At 34.7% G+C, this 17,200-nt stretch overlaps 1 protein-coding gene and 1 long non-coding RNA gene across 7 annotated transcripts; one reads left to right on the top strand and one right to left on the bottom strand.

The window, feature by feature from the left end:
• Nucleotides 1-2,602: 2,602 nt before the first annotated feature.
• On the bottom strand, nucleotides 2,603-6,203 carry LOC107795224 (uncharacterized). The gene is made up of 3 exons (XR_001650060.2): nucleotides 6,081-6,203; nucleotides 3,223-3,343; nucleotides 2,603-3,143 (listed from the first exon to the last, which is right to left on the bottom strand). It is a non-coding gene; the product is annotated as an uncharacterized LOC107795224 (long non-coding RNA).
• Nucleotides 3,383-10,259, top strand: LOC107795223 (FKBP12-interacting protein of 37 kDa-like). 6 transcript variants are annotated; one of them, XM_075255915.1, is made up of 7 exons: nucleotides 3,394-6,675; nucleotides 7,207-7,274; nucleotides 7,378-7,414; nucleotides 8,423-8,510; nucleotides 9,034-9,098; nucleotides 9,187-9,264; nucleotides 9,954-10,259. In XM_075255915.1, the coding sequence occupies exons 2-7, from the start codon at nucleotides 7,252-7,254 to the stop codon at nucleotides 9,999-10,001; spliced, it is 339 nt and encodes a 112-aa protein (XP_075112016.1). In that variant the 5' UTR covers nucleotides 3,394-6,675; nucleotides 7,207-7,251; the 3' UTR covers nucleotides 10,002-10,259. The 6 variants fall into 6 exon arrangements, with proteins under 6 accessions (XP_075112019.1, XP_075112020.1, XP_075112016.1 ...); XM_075255917.1 differs by having other exon boundaries at nucleotides 3,395-6,218; XM_075255916.1 differs by having other exon boundaries at nucleotides 3,395-6,232.
• Nucleotides 10,260-17,200: the final 6,941 nt, after the last annotated feature.

Here is a 17,200-nt window from a genome sequence, read left to right as displayed (position 1 = left end):
TCTATAACCATGCTCATCTTGCATAAAAAAGCATTTTACCTTAAAATGTGTAAGTCAAAAAAATCTTAGGGGTGGGTGTGGGGGTGGGTGATACAAAAAACGAAAAAAAATAGAAAATTAAAAATTAAAAATAAAAAAACGTAATTTTCTTTTTTTGAAATACAAAAAAAAAGAAAAAAAAAATTGAGGGGAAGGGGGGAGTTGGTGCAGAAAAAACAAAAAAAAATTAGGGGAGGGGGGTTTTGCGGGCATGGGTGGTGCAGAAAAAATAACAGAAAATTGAAAATACAAAAAAAACGTAAAAATTTTTTTAGGGCAGGGGGGTTTTGCGGGGGTGGGTGGTGCAGAAAAAAATAGAAAATTGTAAAAATACAAAAAAAGAAAGTAAATTTTTTTTTAAGGGGGTGGGGGGTTGGTGGTGCAGAAAAAAAACAGAAAACTAAAAGTACAAAAAAATAAGTAAAAAATTTCTTTTTTGAGGGGAGGGGGATTTTGCGGGAGGGGGAGGGGCAGGGTGGGTGGATGGTGCAGAAAAAAAGAACATAAAATTAAAAAAAAAGTAAAATTGGAGCAACTAAATAAATTTCTATATAAGTTGGGTTGAGATACCTTTTGTTTTGGGTGAGTTTCATGGGTTGTATTTGACTGCTTAATAGGTCAGAATGAGCTATAAAATATAATGGGTTAAATTGGTCTCGGCCCAAATTGACTAATGAGCTAAAATATTTGTAACTCAACCCATTAATCTCTGGGCGGGTTAGATGGGTTTGGGCTCAAATTGCCACCCCTAGCTGGCAGGCCTAAACTGAAGAAAAATAGGCAAAAACATAAGACAAGCAAAAGACAAGGTGAATGGTCTGCTTCAAGGAAAAGGATAACCATGAACTGTAGCTACTGTGGAGAACCAGGGGCGGCTCAATAAGTTTGGTGGCCTAAAGCCAAACTTTAATGTGAGGGCCTTTTTAAAAAGCCATATATATTTTTAATTGAAGTAGATTTTTCTAGCTTTTTTAGAATAAAATTACTAAATTTTTCGCATAAACCATTTAATCTCTCATGTGCCGTATGAACTTAAGTAATAGAACATGATTCAAGAAGTTGATAACTTTGTATTAAAAGAATTTTTTTAACGTTTCAATATACTTGTTGCAATGATAAAAACATGAGGAAAAATAGAGTTTAAAAGTGTATTACATATTTTATAATAATTAATGTAATCCTTTTTTTATATAAAATATTTTACTTTACTACTTTGAAATACTTATATTTTCTTAAAAATATTTGGGTCCTCACAAGAAGAGTTGTGGCGGGATAAATAGCATATCTCCTTTAATCGAAAGTATTCAGTTTCAGTATTTGAAATGAAAAAAAAATCCTTATAAGGAACTGTCTTTAATGGACTTTACACGGTATGAATTTGAATTAATCGATGTCCCAAACTAAATATCGAACATCAAATAAGAATTGGGAAACAAAAGTTGGGCCCCCCAAAATTTTGGGACCTAAAGCCACTATTTAGTGGCTTTACCCTCTGGCTGCCCTTGTGGATAACCAAATCATAATGCAAGAAAGTATACAAATATGATTTGTTACTCTTATTAGTCGTTAACAATAGACTTTCTATTATCTAACAATTTGTTATTTATTTATGACAGCCATCTAGTGCACAATCTAAAGGAAAGCAGACAATGAAAAGGAAAAACATTGTGGATTATGAAGACATTAATGAAGAAATACCATTATCAAGTTCCCACAATCTCAAAATAGTCAAACCTCTAGTAGTCCACTTGTGTTCATTCCTACCCCAACTGTTTTTTATAGCATTTCCTCTCTACGAGATGTTATTAGTAGGAGACCTTTACCTCCACAATTTGCAGATGAAGAAGACCCTATTATAAGGTCAAAATTATTTCAGAGACAAGGACAAGGCTTCAGGTGAGACAAAAATCAAGTCTTCCATTCGTGACAAGATTTATCCTTGTAAGAAATAGTTCAACTAGTGTGAGTGATCGTTCAAATCTTCCCTACTCACCAACAGGACTCATATGGAAGGGAAACGAGGTTGTAACTAGCAACCAGCTGGAGATGCAAGCTCAGAAAAAAATGGAAAACTGCAGGCAAGAAAGGGAAAGAAGAGTAATATGCTGGAATAATGGGAAGTAGGTTTTTGGAGTAATGGTTTGGGACTTATTTTTTTGTCAAAATAATTTGGTTGGTGATGCAATTTACGGCTTCTGCCAGTACATTTACTACTACTCTTTTTTTGCTAGGTTGGTGATGACAGTTGGATGTCATAGTATGACTTAGGTGGTAACTTCTTTTGGGGTTATAATATAGCATCCGTATGTCAATTTAAATGTACCTTAACAATTAATATTTTAAATTAATGATAATAGTTATTTAATCCACTTGTTATGTAATTTTAATATCATATTATATGTATCAACCTGTTTATGTGAATCTTAGCTATTGTTGAACAAACCAAATTTGGATGTTTTTGATCTAATTGGATACTCAGATTTGGATGTTTTAATAGATGAGAATCTTCAAGCAAATGCAATAGCAATACATGATTTAGCTACTGTAATAGCTTCACCAGATAATCTTTTGATTTGTTCTCAAATTTTACTCCAAAACAGACAATTGTCGGTTCAAAACACACTATTTTAGCAGTGAAGATAGGTGGTGCAAGGACATTTAATTTCATCTTTTACCCAACAAAATAACATACAATACATTGCTCTAAATATCCCAACCTAACTTAACTTCATAACACAAAAGACCACAACACTAGATATCATTTAATTCATCAAACAAGCTGCAACTAAGGTACCAAATAGGACCCATGATATCAAAATAACTAAGTTCATTTTCTTGGAATTGGTCCTTTCCAGTTGATTTGTAGCCTCCATTTCTTCAACTTTAGTCTTCAATAAGTCCCTTTTGAGATAAGTCGCATCCAACATCGACGCCAACATACTTGTTTCGGTCTCTCCAACTTCAATTATAGCCTCCATTGCTTCAATTTTTCTTTTAATTTCAACCTTAGCTGCATCCAATTGCGACTTCAACTTGCAAATAACAGTCAGAACTCTGTCCGATAATACTTCATCAACCCATTCGAAATAACAACACGAATTTTTCTGGAAAAATAATTCAAATGATTTCAATCTAGAAAAGAATTGAACAATCACAACATGATAATTATATAAATTAACTCACATCAGGTTTAGGACATTTGTAGAATCTCCGACCAGCATTGCAAGGAGTGTAAGCTGTAAAGTAGTGGGCAGTCATACCGCATAAACACCTCCTCTTCGAACCAACTTCTTGAGACAAACAACTATCTTGTGACATACTTTAAATTAAATGACAAATTTACGGGAACAACAATGAGAAATTAAATGATCTTCTTGCAATAACAGATAGAGCAAAACAAGAAGAAACCAACTACAAATTTATTATATCATAATAATAGCAATCCCTTGTGTGATAATAGGAGGAGGAGGCAAAAAAATTAAGAGATACCATGAACCCTAAGATTTGGGAATGAAGTAAGAAGAAGGAACGAGTCTCTTAGATTTGGGTATAAAATGAGATAAAAGGGCTGAAGCCTTTCTATTTAAATGAACCCGTTAAAGGGTTATGGATCGGATTCAAATCAGGTGTAAAAATGGGTACCTAACGATAATTAAAAAAAAGAAAAATAAAAAGGGTTGGGTGTCTTGAGATTGAGCCACGTGTCTATTTCGGCTGGGTCAGTTAATGAAAAGGTAATTTTATTCATAACACTAACATCAGGAATAGAAAAAATTGAATAGTATAACGAGAGTACAAATAACTAATATATAATAGTACATGGCAGCACAAATAACTACTAATATATAATAATACAGGGCCAGGAATAGCCCTTTTCCGAAATAAATTTGGTTTGGACGCAAAAGTAGAGAAGCCACGTGCAAGTTGTACTAAGGAGGAGATAAAATCGGACGCAGTAAATCATTCCCCCTCCTTCCCATGCACTTCACTGAAGCCTCCTTCAACAGCTTAGGGTTCCAAATTTAACTCCAGAACTTTTAAATTGATTACGCCAATGGCGTCCCATAACCACCTGGACGATGTAATGTTTTTTTCTATTTCAATTTCTAAGGTTTTCTTGTCTAATAGTATTTACTTGTATTCCTGTATACAATACAATGTTGAAGAATTTTCGTTTTTGGGGAATTGTCAGGACCTCGATTTTGGTGGAGATTTCGCCGGCTCTAGGCGTTCAGGTTTGCTCATTCTTCCCCTCCGTTTCACCTTTACTGCAAGCCTTTTTCGTATATTTCTCGCCTTTTAACACTTTAAGACGTGATTTTAGGTACTAAAAGAAGCTTTGGAGACCTTGACGATGATGAAGATGATGTTTTTGGCTCTAAAAAAGTGCTCCCTTTCTTGTTTTATTTTTTACTTAATGTAATTTAGGCTGTCTTGACAGCCATACTAGCAAACCAACTATGGTTCTAGGAGAGAAGAATAGTCAAAGTGCGGTTTGATGAATTGGAGAAATCAGAGACGGCCACAGTATTGTTTTGGTTTAGCGTTGGATTTCTAAGTATTGATAGTGACCATGAGACTGTCATTAACTTTATTTTAATTATCAATGTAGAAAATACAACTTTCTGGACATGATTTACATGTTTGGAAGCTAGTGTGGCCTTAGCTAAGTTAGATGATAGCCTTGTGGCTGAGTGAAGTAAGGAGATTATGTCTTCTGAAAGAAATGTTTATGCAATTTCTCTACAGTGTTGCTGTAATAAGATGTTGGTAAAATTCCTATTAATATTTTTACGATGTTGGTAAAGTTGGTTATTCCTAACTTGCTAAACTGCTAAGTATTTTTTAATGACCGAGAAATCCTCTGTTTTAGCTCTAAAACTTGGGGATAATGGTCCTCCGCTCTATGCTTCTCCACTTAAATACTGGAGTTGATGCAACCATTGTTAAGAAATTTTCACCGTGAATTATATGGTTAAATTATTTTGTGCTCACTAGAATTAGAAGACCGCAATGTTATATGGTAGTGAATGTTGTGCCGCTAAAGTCCAACATATTCACAGGATCAGTATTGTAAATGAGAATGGTTAGATGGATGTGTGCACTGTGGATATGCAAAATTAGGTAAGACTAAAAATGACCACATTCCCTATAAGGTGCAAGTACCACACATTAAGGATAAAATGAGAAAAGGTCACTTAAGATGGTATGGTCATGTCCTACATCGGCTTACAGATGCACCGGTCCCTAGGAATGAACCTTTAGTTGCGAACTTATTCAAAGGGAACGAGGTAGGCCTAAAATTACATGGGAGGAAATTATCTCAAAAGAGCTACAATTCGTTGGAATCAATGCACATTTAGCTAAAAATAGAGTGCAATGGAAGAAAAAGATCCATATAGGTGATATATACTAGTTGAGGTTTTGCCGAGGGTCATTAGGAAATAGTAAGGGTAGGGGTAAGGCTGCGTACATCCTACCCTCCCCAGACCCCACTTGGTGGGATTATACTGGGTAGTTGTTGTTGTTGTATACTAGTTGAGGTTTTAGTCTTGTTAGTACGTTTGTATTGAACATATGCTTTAATAGGAGTATTTTGACCTTATCATAGATTTATATGCCAGGAAAAATATAGAAAACTTTTACTATTACTACTACTACTATTATTATTTGTAAATATATTTGGCTAATTTTTCACTATTATGTTTATTTGGCAAAATAAATAAACAAACACTTAAAGTTGGTCCCAAATGTAACTTGAATACTCCAACTTATCCAATGGCATCTAGGATTAGATTATTTTATGTGGGGCCCACACTACATTTTTCATTTTTACCCACAATATTTCTACTTCATCAAAATTTCATCTCCTCCAACAACCTTTCTCACAGCACTACTCCACCATCTTCTGCCGTAAATCTACCACCTCTCTTTCAATCTTGACAAAATAAATCAATAGCGACTACAATGCCATAACAATTCATTGAGAACCATAGCAACATAACTCAAAAGCATAGGAAAAAATGATAGAGGAAGCACACCGGAATGGTGGCGACGAAACAAAGCAAAAATGGAGCACCGACAGCTATACACCATTCACTGACGACATTGCTTCCATCTCTGGCTGACACATATTGGAGAAATTGAAGCAGATTGACTCGAATCTAATCTTCTGAAAAGTACATATGTACAAGTAATCTGCATCATGCTTTCAGATCGGGCTTGAATTTTTTTTATAGTGATTTGACTTCAGATTTGGAGCTAGATTACTCACTCATCATCTTTTGGCTATTGCCTTTATAGTGTTGGGGCTAGAATTTAAAAATGGTAGAAAAACAAAGATAAATCAAATGGGAGAAAATGAAGATGGGGACAAAGGGGTTTTGTTCTGGCAAGAAGAAGAACTTGGGGGTAGAGGAGTGGGGTTTGTTTTTGAAAGATTTTTTGTTGTTGTGGTATAGTTATTGCAAATTCTTTTTTATGATATGTGGCAATTTTTTTAAAATGGCACGTGTCATCATGTCATTTGGTCATTTGACACGTCACCCACGATGGGCCTTCATGTGTGGGATTTGACGGATTTAGGTGTCCACGAGATACACTGAGAGAAAGTTGAGGTGTCTAGATAATTATTGGGTAAGTTGAAGTGTTCAACTGGTAGTTGGGGCTAACTTTAAGTGTTTGTTTATGTATTTAATCTTTTTATTTAGTTTGATAATGACATGAGTTAAACTTAAATGAGGTACATGGTCAGTGATGATTTATATAACTCACCCCAACTTGTTTGGGACTGCGACATAATTGTTGTATAGTAGAATTAGTATAAAATATAGAGATCCAGGGGAAAATCAATAGGGTACACGAGAAGTTGACTGCTCATAATCACTCTCCTTGTTAAATTTATAAGATATGCTTCTTTTGGGACATTGCAAAATGTTTACCATAATAAGGTGCACTTTTTGATACGGTCAAGGATTTAAATCCTTCAAGAATATTGAACTTGGACTGATGTCCAAGGTTTTTTCTAGAACAATTTTTACCACTATCTTCCACAATTTCTCACATGATAGGTGGGTTGCTCTCTTAATCCTAATCATATTAAACTAATAGGTGTCATAGGGACCTATTAGCAAGTTAATATTTATCATTTACTCCTTCCAATACTAGGGTAACTTGAAAGTAGAAGAAACAGCACCCGGTGTAGCGACAAGGATGATCTTGTCTCTTCGTGAGAGGTATGGTAATTTGACCCTTGTTCCATATTTGTAAACTTTTTTTTGGATTTAATTGCTTATGTTTTTCCACTTTCTCACTGTCTTTTGTGCTTTGACATTGCAGTCTTCAGGACTGTAAGGACACCCTTGCATCATGTCAGGTGTATATCATTTTAGGTTTTGTTTTTTGTTTTCCATGGTTATATTCAAAACGACCTATCATCCTTTGATTTCAACATTGCATATTGATGTCATATGATTTTTATTTTTATTTTTATTTATTATCAAAGCTCATAAATCTAGATATATTTTTTACTTGTAGTATGTTGGATTATCATACTTTATCTCAGTTAATATTCAAAATGTATATAGGGTTTTAATTAGGTTAAAAGTAAATCTTCACTGTTCCTTGAGCTGAGGATTTATCAGAAACAACCTCTCTATTTCTATAAGGTAGAGGTAAGGTCTGCATATACAGTACCCTCCGCAGACCCCATTTATGGGATTACACTGAGTTTGTTGTTGTAATTAGCTTAGAAGTAAGCACATATAGTGCCTTTCATGGGAAGTTGTTTTGTTCTTTCTCTGATCCTTTACTCAATTCGTTCTTAAATTCATTTTAGATGCTTTCATAGTACAGGATAAGATCTTTTTCTTCTTTTGCCTTCTAGATAATAATATGCTTTAACAAACATGTTGCCTTGATGGTGAATATTTATGCGTGGACTCTCCAAAATGCTGCCAAACCCGTGTCAGGTCCTCCAAAACACTACATTTGGAGGATCTAACACGCATCCGACAATATTTTCGAAGAGTCCAAGTAGCATAATTGGTGATAATTTACTGACAACCTGTCTTTTCATCAGCATAAATAGTTCTTCCCTCTCCAGCATGCTCTTTTGATTTGAAATCTGCCACTCATACATCCTTAAAATGTCCGAGGGGCTAAGATTTCTAATTTCACAGTTTTCATAGTCTTCTTTTGATGTTTCTGTGTCTTCCTTGATTCTTATGCTAACACTAATTTGTTCAAGCTTTGTGTGGGGACCTTTTGGAACTGCAACACACTTAATGGAGCCTGAATTATGGCATTATGCTGTTGAATGACCAAATTTCTGATTGAAATGGCTTAAATTAATTACTGACTCGACAGTTTATGTTTTTTTTAGACAGAAGTTGAAGCTGCAAAATCTGAAATACAAAAGTGGCGGTCTGTGTTTGAAAAGGAATCTTTCATACCACCTGGCATGACACCTGGTATGTCCTTTTTAGCATTGTTGTACTGTGACTATAATCTTGTTTCTCTTCTTCTGGTCTTTCTTTTTTACATCTTTGTGTTTGCCCAGTTGCTGCTGTTTGTTTGAGTCATACGTGAAAGAAATCTTTAATTCCCTCTGTCCCATTTGATATATGATATGGTTTTGAAAGGGTATGGAATTTATGGGAAAGTTTGACTTTTTTGTTGAAGTAATAGGAGTAGTAGACTATTGTGATGCTTCCACCATTATATCATTGCTTAAAGTTGAAATTTTCAAATGCATCTATTATTATTTGTGCCTCCCCCCTCCCCGGGGTAAGGGTAAGGTCTACATACACTCTGCCCTCCCCATACCCCACTAGTGGGATTCTATTGGGTTGTTGTTGTTGCATTTGTTATCATTTGCAGTGTCGTGTTCAACATTTGGGGTCGCCCTTAGAATGGAATGTTTATTTCATGTTAATTGAGTTGGAGGGAGTAACTTCGTCCAATGAGGAGAATTAATTGTACTCTTATTTGCAGAACCCAAGTTTTTGGTCAGTTATCTTCTCAACCTCAGATCATCGGAGGAGTCATTGCGTGAACAGGTTTTTGATTATTCCTCTTTATTTGTTCACTGCTAATAAAATTAGTGAAACTTTTTTCTAATCATTTTCTCATCTTTGCAATCTGTAGTTTGAAAGAGCAAAGAAAAAGGAGTCTGCATTTATTGTGACATTTGCCAAAAGAGAGCAGGAGATAGCAGAGTTGAAGGTAAAGTTGTCCATGGCCATCAAAAGATAAATTGCATCTGTTACATATTTATTTCGAACTATCATGTATGCATTTGGTTTTCATTGTTGCTTTCTCAACAAAATTAGGCAGGATATTTAGGGAAACATGTTATCTTAGTGTATGGCGAAAAAACATATATGGAGCAAAAGAACATAATTTCACTACAAAAATGAAAATTGAGTTGGTTGAAAGTTATCTGAGTTTCCAGCTGTAAATTGCTTACACTGAGAAAATCTCTTATCCTTATGGTGCACAATGAAGCTTGCCTATATCTTAGGGTAAACAAGCCTACTGCTAGTAAGCTGATCTTTCATTCTCGATTTTGTCAATTGAAGATATTCGTTTTCTAATCAATATTAGCAATATTATGACAAGATCAAGTTCAATGCGCTTATGTTATGAAATCTAGTTTTATCCTTGACAGCTGATCAAATGTCATGCCTTTCTTCTTTTTGGGTGAGGGTGGGGAAGAACACGGTACAATGTTGTTGATGAATGTTGAGTGTTAATTTTTATGACCCTTTTTGTGAATGCATAAAATGTTGGGTTCTTTTCCCCTTATCTTTAGTTGCTTTTATTTTTAAATGCATATATCCAATTCATAGTTTTCTCCTTATGTATTGTTGGTCAATTCTTCTTCTTACTTTTCTTATTGGTAAATGTTTTAGTCTGCAGTTTGGGACCTTAGAGCTCAACTCAAGCCGCCGTCAATGTAGGTAGTAATAGTATCTTTCTCACCCATAGATCTATTGTCTGTGTGCTCTATAATATAAATGCCGAAAAAGGAGTGTGTGTGAGAGAGAGAGAGAGAGAGGGGTTATTCTCTGTCTTTATTCAAGTATTTGGTGATTTTTTCCCACTTTACTCCTTTAAAAAGAAGCACAATGGGTGTAATCTCTGTATTGTATGTAGCTTGCTTCTGTATCACACGTTAAGTTGCTTGGTACAAGTATAGCATTTTAGGAGTTCGGTTAGACTTTTGATTATGATGTCATTGGATGCTACTTGATGAGTTAAGAGGAAGTAAAGAATTTAACCTGAATGTTGCTGAAATCTAAAAGAATGTTCAAGAGAGTTTGATGTGTATTATGAAACTGTCAACCAAGGGAAGTTAGTTTTGCTCTATTCCCACCTGGCTACCCTCTAACAAAAATAGAAGTCCCATTCCTCTCTTGGAGTTATTTGTGATGCAGAATTTCTTTGTATATGGAGGAGGGTGGTATTTTTCCTACCACAGGTTACATTAGTTTCATCCCACCTCATTTTTTTTCTGCGTCTTGGCTTAGTTTTGTCCGCCAAAACGAGGATAACGGAATATCGCGGCCACCTAGATCTCAATTTTTAAACTTTTTTTTCTTTTTGGTTCATTTGGTTGTTGCTTTGCTAATTTTATGTTGTTTGCTTAAATAATACACTTTGTTAGCTGGTGCACCTTCATGTGTAATTTTGGATACATTCGAGAGAGTATTAACTGCTTGATTTACTTAAAGGTTCTTCTAGTTATGAAATCTTAACTAGTATTAGTACCCGCGCGGATGCGCGGACACTAATCATGTCAAATATTTAAGTTATTTGGATTGTATGTAAATAATCTTAAAATTTACACTTTCTCAGTAAATATAGATAATCATTGGATATTAACTACATGAAAAAAATTAACCATTTCTTCTATTTTTCTTTTTTGATACCATTCTTGTCCGTGTCATTGGATCCTAAAATAGTCAGGAAGCAAAATAATAACTCATATTTATGGCAAAACAATCAAATGTTCAGACAATAAATGATTCTTTGGATAAGACTTAATTCTTTTACTACAACTTGAACTCTTATTTGGTGTGTTGATATCTCTTAAAAAAGATTTCTTTCTTAAAATTTCAGTTTCTAAAACTTTATTTTTCAATAATAATTATTTTTATAATAATGTGATTGAAAATATTATTCTTAATTCAAAACTCATTTTAGTTGGCTATCTAAAAATATAAAAAATTCCTTTGCTAGTGAATTTTTTTTACTCCATTTTGATAGTTGACATTAACCATGTTAAATATTTGAGTTATTTGAATTATATGTAAATAACCTTAACATTTAAACCTTCTAAATAATTATAGATAATCGTCAGATATTAATTAAGAAACACTACATGAAAAACGAATAACATTTTCTCAATTCTCGCAGTGATAATTTTATTTTTGCACTATTATCATAGGTGTCATTGGAACCTAAAATAAGCCACAAAGTGAAATAATAATCCATATTTATAGCAAAGCACAAAGGTTGACACGATATAAACAATTCTTTGACTATGACGCGACTCTTATACTACGACTTGAACTCTTATTTGGTATGATATATCATTCAAAAATATTTCTATTTTGAAATTTCAATTTCTAAAACTTTATATATATTATAATAATGATTATCTTTATAATGATGCAAGTGAAGATATTATCTTTAATTTAAAGTTCACTTTAATCGGCTATCTAAAAATTTAAATGATTCTTTGACAAGATTTATTTCAGTATGATTCCACTTTAAGTTTATCGATATCTCTAGCCCAGAATTTGAATTTTTAATACCCTATATATACAAAAAATTTGTTCTTTGAATCATTAAATGTTAAATTAGTTGATTATTATTATAAAACATTGCATATATTGTCTTAAAATTGTCAAGTAATTTATTTTTCGATACCAAACTTGGTTTAACCTCAATGCAAACTACTCAAATTGCATTCCAATTCAAATTCGAATATCATATCAGTTTGTTAGTAATAGTGATTTTTTAAAAATGACATATAATATAAATTAAAAAAAATATTCTAAGATATCCTTATCTTATAATCTATGTATTTGAGTTGAAAAAAATATATTTGAAATCGATTAGATTAACTTTCAAATTTTTTATACTCAACAAAGATGAAACATAAAAGAAATTTGTTGTCATCTTTTATTTCTGGTTTTTAGATCTTTCTAATATTTTTTTCAATATTTATTTTCTTTTATCTTATTTTTTTATGTCATTATTTCTTTTGTTACAAAAAATTAATTTATTTTACTATAAAAGGATGAATTTTAATAAAAATTGTCTACATATGAACTTTAATTATATTTTTAGTCTTTGGTTGAAATTATTTCATATTTTTCTTTTAGCTTTATCTAATCAGCCTATATAGGAGCTCACTCGACCATTTAAATTAAAAAATTGAATGATGTGTAATTTATATATAATCCATATATAATATGTGTATAATCGTGTGTTGTTGGTATATCATTTATTTATATTAGTTATAAAAAGTAAACAATAAATATTGTCGGATATTATGTAAATATTCCATAAGATTTCGATTTTTTGAGTTTATTCATGATATAACTTCTATTATAATAATTTTAAAACTCTCTACTAATGTTCAAAAATATCTTATCTTTTTATTATCTTTGAGGTAAAAAAAAAAAGTAAAGAGTTTTTTCGAAATAATTTGTTTACATTTTTAAAAAAAATATTTCATGTCGTACCAATTTTTTCTTTATATATACTCTTTGTTACACTTAAAAGTCGCTATAGAAACTATCAATTAGAAACCAATTTCTCTCTTGTTGAGTTTTGTCACGACCCTAACCCTGAACCCGGTCGTGATGGCGCCTCTCGTGAAGACAAGGCCAGCCAGTTCAACTCAACTCAAATCTTTTGAAGCAGCTAATCAACATAAAAATAGTCTAAACATGATTTAAACAATACTAATTAGCGAAAATATCGTTAACAATACGGAAAGTCCAACCCGACACAGCCCTAACCGGGGTGTCACAAGTCACGAGCATCTACTAGGGTATGTTTACAACTAAAAGCCTCGAGTGTACAAATATAGACTAATGAAATAAAGAGAGAGAAAAGCAGTGATGCGAATGCCGGCAGCTACCTTACTAAACTCTGATGACTCTGCCTCCGATCAGTCAAAACATACCTAATCTGCACACAAGGTGCAGGGAATAATATGAGTACTCCGACTCAGCGAGTAATAATAATAAATAAAGACTGAAGGCAAGAAATCACGTAAAACATATCAAGATGCTGTATAGAAGCAGTCCAAAACCAGTAAGAACGCAGTGAAGCTGTAAAAATCTCTTAAAATATCTTAGCTCGGTTTAAACTTCTTTGAAAATGGCTTTTCAATGGTTACGCAAATGAACGCAAAATAGTTATTGAAGAGAAGCACAGAAATCCGCCCCTCGGGCACAAATAACATATTTTAACAGGTAAATGACATGTAAATATGAAAGATAAAAACATAAAGGTTTGCCCCTCGGGCCCAATGTCAACAACTCTGCCCCTCGAGCAATATCTCAAAACAATACCAACCCCTCAGGCAATCACATAGAATGGTACCAGCCCCTCGAGCAATCGCATAGAATAATACCAGTCCCTCGGGCTATCACATAGAACAATATCAGCCCCTCAGGCTATATCTCATATCACAATGGGTACCTGCGCTCACTGGGGGTGTACAGACTCCGGGAGGGGCCCTTTACGGCCCAAATGCAATATCAAGTCATCTCGTGGCATCAAATCTAGGCCCTCGGCCTCATATCAATCAAACCACCTCGTGGCGTATAGATCTCAGGCCCTTGACCTTATAAACAATATCAACAAGCCACCTCGTAGCGTACATATCTCAGGCCCTCGGCCTCAAATCAGTATCAGTGTTTCCTCACAACTAGGCCCTCGGCCTTACTCAGTCAAAAATACTCACAAGCCCCGCGGGCATTAGTAAAACAGTATTTCTCAGCCCAAAACTTCATTTAAAATATCATTTAAGTCTTAAAACGGAGTAAAAATGGCTGAGTAGTAAAACAGTGAAAAATAACATGACTGAGTTCAATTAATAAGTCAAAACAGTGAGGAAATAGTAATAAAAATCCCCGAAGGGTTCAAATAGCTGGCACGAAGCCCAAATATGGCAATCAGCCCAAATCATGATGATAACATATAAGTTTCAGCCAAATACACAGTAAAATCATCAGTCGGGATGAACCAAGTCACAATCCCCAATAATACATGACCCCACGCTCGTCATCAAGCGTGTGTCTCACCTCAATGTAGCACTACGATGTGCAATCCGGGGTTTCAGACCCTCAAAACATCATTTACAATCATTACTCACCTCGAACCGACTAAATCTCTAACTCGCGACGCCTTTGCCCCTCAAATCGACCTCCACGCACGTCGAATCTATCCAAAATCAGAACGAATACGTCACAATATGCTAAGAGAACAAAGCCCAAGCAAAAACAATCGAATTACCACAAAATTTCAGAAATTGGTCAAACCCGACCCCCGGGCCCACATCTCGTAATTTGACAAAATTCATAAAACTAGAATCCTTATACTCTCAAGAGTCTAACCATATGAAAATTATCCAATTCCGGTACCATTTGGTCCTTCAAATTATTATTTTATATTTTTTGGAAGATTCCACAAATTTTCTTCCTACATTCCATCCTAAATCACGAATTAAATGATGAATTCAATGGTAGATTCATGTACCCTAGCCAAATCTGAGTTAGAATCACTTACCCCGATGAATTTCTTGAAAACCCTTCGAAAAATCGCCAAAATCCGAGCTCTCTAGGTCAAAATATCAAATAAAACCCAAAACCTCGTATTTATAGAGTACCCCACAGATTTCCACCTCCGCGGACCGCACAAAATCGACCGCGGTCTGCACAAAACCCGTGCGGTCCGCACAAAAACGACCGCGGCCGCAAAACTTTCCTCTGCAGTGACAAGCTTTAGTATTTTGGCCATAACTTTCACTACAGATGTCCAAATTGCAATATCTTTAACTTTCTGGAAACTAGACATGAAGGGATACAACTTTCATTTCTGAATCATCTCATAATTCCTTGTATATCAAAAGATATGAGCTTCCGAAATAGGACCAGTGAAAAGTTCCCCACCGCGGCCACGCAGCATTTTGTGCGATCCGCACAGCACCTACCTTGGCCGCACTTCTTTTTGTGCGGTCCGCACAGCACAAACCGCGGTCGCACTTCTTTTTGTGCGGACCGCGTGGGTGAGTTCCTAGGCCTGCAACCCTTCTGGACCTGCTAAAGCTATGATTTTCGGCCTAAAACATCCCGGAACCTACCCGGAACTCCCGGAACTTCAAACCAATTGTACCAACACATCCCATGACATTGTTCAAACTTGTTCAAAACTTCTGAACGCTCACAACAACATCAAATCACCAATTTAACATAGGATTCAAGCCTAAGAACTCTAAGAACTCTTAAATTATGCTTTCCATCAAAAAGTCTTTCAAATCTCGTCCGAATGACCTGAAATTTTGCACACACATCCCAAATGACACAACGAAGCTACTGCAACTCTCGGAATTCCATTCCGACCCCTATATCAGAATCTCGCCTATCAATCGGAAACGCCGAAATCTCAATTTCTCCAATTCAAGCCTAAACGTTCCACGGACCTCCAAAATGCATTCCGATCACGCTCCTAAGTACCAAATCACCTAACGGAGCTAACCCAATCATAAAAATTCCGATCCGAGATCATATACAAATAAGTCAAATCTTGGTCAAACCTGTCACACCTCCTTTTTATCTACACCCCATAAGGGTATAAGGGAGTTTTTTCAACTTAATGTGACAATCGAAACGGGATTTTTTTATGAAAAAATTCAGAGTCGCCACTTGGGATAATTTGTGGTGTCCCAAGTTACCAGTTCAAATCTCGAATCGAGAAAAAGGGACTCTGTATTACAGTCCGCGAACACAGAAATCCGGGTAAGAAATTCTGTTAACTCAGAAGAAGGTGTTAGGCATTCCCGGATTCCGTGGTTCTAGCACGGTCGCTCAACTGTTATAATTGGCCTATTATCTGACTTTAGTACATGTTTTAACCTATGATGCAATTTAACTTTATTACCACTTTTGTTCAATTATTTTTAGAAAATTCAACGTCACATAAAACGCGTCTTGAACCACGTTACATAAATACACCCGCAGTCCGCAACACATTTTATCTAACGTTGTTGAGATTTGGATTTGGGTCACATAAATGCGCACCCGAGTTTAGGAAGGTAATTTTTAAAATAGCGCGCCTAAAGCAACTACGCATCTTTATTTTAGAAGCCGTAATCATTTCACGTGAACGTACACATAATCACGATAAAAAATTCAGAACGCGCTAATTAACATGATAAATTCAATTTTTCATTCTTGTTGTCCAACCCCACGGCTCAATAGAAGAAAATAAGCAACAAAGCTAATTCTTGATTCTTTTAATTCTAGACTAAGTAATACTAAGTCAGATCATATTTGCCCAACCATTAGACATATTTATCCAAGTCTACTTCACGTTTATAAAGCTAACTCCCGTAATTGTGCAACACAGAAAATTGTTTTAATACCTATTTCAAGCATTTAAAAACATCACCACCCAAAAGGAAAGACTACTATTCAGTTATAAAATTTACTGACATATCAACACTTCATGATATTTTCATGCATTAAGAGAGTAACCTTTGCATATAAAAAGTAATTTATTAAAAGTGAAGAAAAATAACCCAAGAAACACATATTGTTTGAATGCTTACACCACAAGAGCAAAGGCCATGATCTATGACAAAGCTCAACCGAGTTGACTAATTAATATACTCCCAGGAAAGGTATTACGGGTAGACTTAGAATCTGACAAAAGAAACCGTTTCAATCCAAGTTAAACCTATAAAGGCTCCATCTCAACTTTAATTAAACCAACTCAATAACGTTAATTGGAAACCATAGCTGATTAAATATAAAAGCAAAATAAATCCAAGTAATAGAGCACCAATCAACACAAATAACAGGAAGATAGATAGTATAACATGAGTGAAAAGGAAGAGTGAACCTTCAAGTAGCAA

The sequence above is a fragment of the Nicotiana tabacum genome, chromosome 6 (assembly GCF_000715075.1).
Source record: "Nicotiana tabacum cultivar K326 chromosome 6, ASM71507v2, whole genome shotgun sequence".
Taxonomy (NCBI): Eukaryota; Viridiplantae; Streptophyta; class Magnoliopsida; order Solanales; family Solanaceae; genus Nicotiana; species Nicotiana tabacum.
Note: the sequence above shows the minus strand (reverse complement) of the source record. Positions and strands in the feature narration are given on the sequence as shown.